At 42.6% G+C, this 2,459-nt stretch overlaps 1 protein-coding gene across 1 annotated transcript in view; it reads right to left on the reverse strand.

Moving 5' to 3' along the window:
- The window catches only part of LOC117956898 (triosephosphate isomerase), a 9,886-nt gene that overhangs the window by 4,581 nt on the left and 2,846 nt on the right, over window positions 1-2,459 (reverse strand). The window contains exons 3-4 of the mRNA XM_034892218.1: window positions 2,220-2,319; window positions 1,617-1,734 (exon numbers count right to left, since the gene is read on the reverse strand). Coding sequence (XP_034748109.1) covers window positions 1,617-1,734; window positions 2,220-2,319 — 218 coding nt within the window. The remainder of the gene's footprint in view (window positions 1-1,616; window positions 1,735-2,219; window positions 2,320-2,459) is intronic.

The raw sequence follows: 2,459 nt of genomic DNA on the forward strand, positions 1-2,459 counted from the left end.
GGTTACCTGGTCCTCAGGTCTCTGCAGGGTAAATCCAGACAGCTAGCTAGACTATCTGTCCAATCAGAGTTTTCTGTTCCACAACTAAAACGTACACATGTTCCACCAAAACAAGTTCCTTCCCGAGGCTGTTTTGCAGCGGCACCATGGCTCCGTCCGGTGCTATGCGCCACAAAGACAACTGTGATTGGTTTAAAGAAGTGCCGATAAACCAGGAGCATGTTTTTCTCTCATCATGGAAGGCAGACCCTCCTCCGCAGCGCCGTGGAGAAAGGTCTGGCAATACGAGACAATGCAAGCACTGATACGGAGGTAAAACTCCCCAAATCATGAAGCAACTCTTTCACGGAAGAGACACATTCGTACTGAGCAGCTAAATATGAGATAAGTCTCTTATTTGTGTCTTAACAGTTCGTAAGTAATGTTTTTTAAACACAAATCAAATTGTCGTAGACTAACAAAAAGGTCAATCTACAGTATTTCAGACTTAGACTTCTCTTTATTAATCCTTTTGGGATGACTCCCGCAAGGAAATTGAAATTCCAAACATCCAAGATTTCTGTAGCTTGTTTTCTGTGATCTCTCAGAGGAGAAGTCCTGCGTCAACAGAGGAACAAGACGAATGTGTCTCAAGAAACAGCCGAGACCGCTGACCCATTTGCATTTTATAGCAGCGTGCAGCCTACTTTGAGTAGAGAAGTGGGCTGTGTGTAACCAAGGAAAAGAGCATCAAAAAAACATCTTCTAGTATCGGACACACACTGAGTGGATACAGGAACATGTTCTCTAGATACATGGACACAATATGAACAGAGATTATTATTGCTATTTGTGTTGTTGTTGATCAGCATTCCCGCGGTGATGGAAAAGTCACTTCATATCCGGATTTCTTCTTTTTTTTTTAATAAATTGTGTGAAAAATCTTCATCAGTGTGTAAATAAAACCAGGGAATTCTCTTCATAAAGAAAAAAACTCAGAGAGCCACAAGACCAACGGTGTAATAGTAAATAAATCATTAAATATGATGCACTATAATGAATTTGAAGAAATATAATAAAGGATTAAACAAAAAAAAATTTAAAATTAAAAGAAAAATACAAAAATAAATAAAAGCAGCAAGCAGCGATGGACGGGCCTTCACCCCCCCCCCCCCCCCCCCCGACGCTTAACAAAAAGTTTAATGATTTTTCGTCTTTAAAGTCTTTAGATTGGACAGAATTTTGTTTTTTTAGTATGAGACCTGAAAATGGCAAAATATGCATTAAAATTACAAAGTAAATTGAAACTTGCTGACTTCCTGTTGGGTTTGATAGCCGAGTTTAGCTGTGCAATGGTACCAAAATAACATAAAACTATTATTACACTGGAAGGAACTCTCCCGGACACTAACTTTGCGTAGGAGTTTAAATGGGATCGTAATGGGAGAGGCTACAAAATAATATTCAGTTGGTTGTAATAAACAATTTCACAGCTAGATGGGAGAAATTCTTACAAAATGTAGCTTTAAGCCCCCCAAAAAATGCGATTCATTCATTGGAGAGATTTATAAACTGAGACCTCTCAATGGAGAGTATAAAATAAAAAAGGGTATAAAATTGTGATTTCCTTTGTTTACCTGCAATGACCTGCGTCTGAGCGTAGACGACTTCTTCTGTGGTGCCTGCCTCCCGCTCCTCCAGCGTCTCCCCGACGCAGGCGATCACGGCCAGGTCACTCTCCAGAGCGTGAGCCACCTGCGGGCCAAACCACAGACTTGAGTCTTACCTGGATCTGCACACCCGGTGTGTGTTCGTGTGTGTGCTGCGTGTGTGTGTGTGTGTGTGTGTGTGTGCGTGCGTTTGTGTGTGTGTGTGTGTGTGCGTGCAACAGACAGGCTTTAATTCGCTGAATGCTTCCACAGATTTGTAGTGAATCAAAATGGAGTCAAGCCCAGGTTAAAATTCAAGATGTTAGCCTTTGTCTTAAAGCTACAGTGCGTAGTTTCTGTCTCCCCCATGAAGAACCCCCCCCCACCCTTTAACACAGTTGCTAGTAGCCAAGGAGGACACGGAGGATTAAAAAAACATGACTGACTCTTCAGAAGAGGTCATTATCTTCAGTTTCTGCACATTTGCTCATTTGGCAAAGGCTTGAATGTAACAGACGTTCATTAATATCAAAATTTTACGCACTAAAGTTTTAAAGGAGTCTTTTTCTGTAGCAAAAGGAAGGGTCTCACCTTCTGACCAATCAGCTCGTCACTTTCCCCGAACACGTGACGGCGCTCAGAGTGTCCCAGTATCACCCAGTCTGCCCCGCAGTCCTTAATCATGGCCGGACTGGAGCGGGAAACATGTTAAAGTCACAGTGGTCACAGACTAGAGCCTCACATGCACAGTAGCTAGGTAAGGACTACTAGCCAGTCAGGAGCAGAGTATGAGGGCCCTGACAGTACCTGGGTAAGGACTACTAGCCAGTC

This window comes from Etheostoma cragini, chromosome 14, assembly GCF_013103735.1.
Source record: "Etheostoma cragini isolate CJK2018 chromosome 14, CSU_Ecrag_1.0, whole genome shotgun sequence".
In the NCBI taxonomy this organism is placed as follows: Eukaryota; Metazoa; Chordata; class Actinopteri; order Perciformes; family Percidae; genus Etheostoma; species Etheostoma cragini.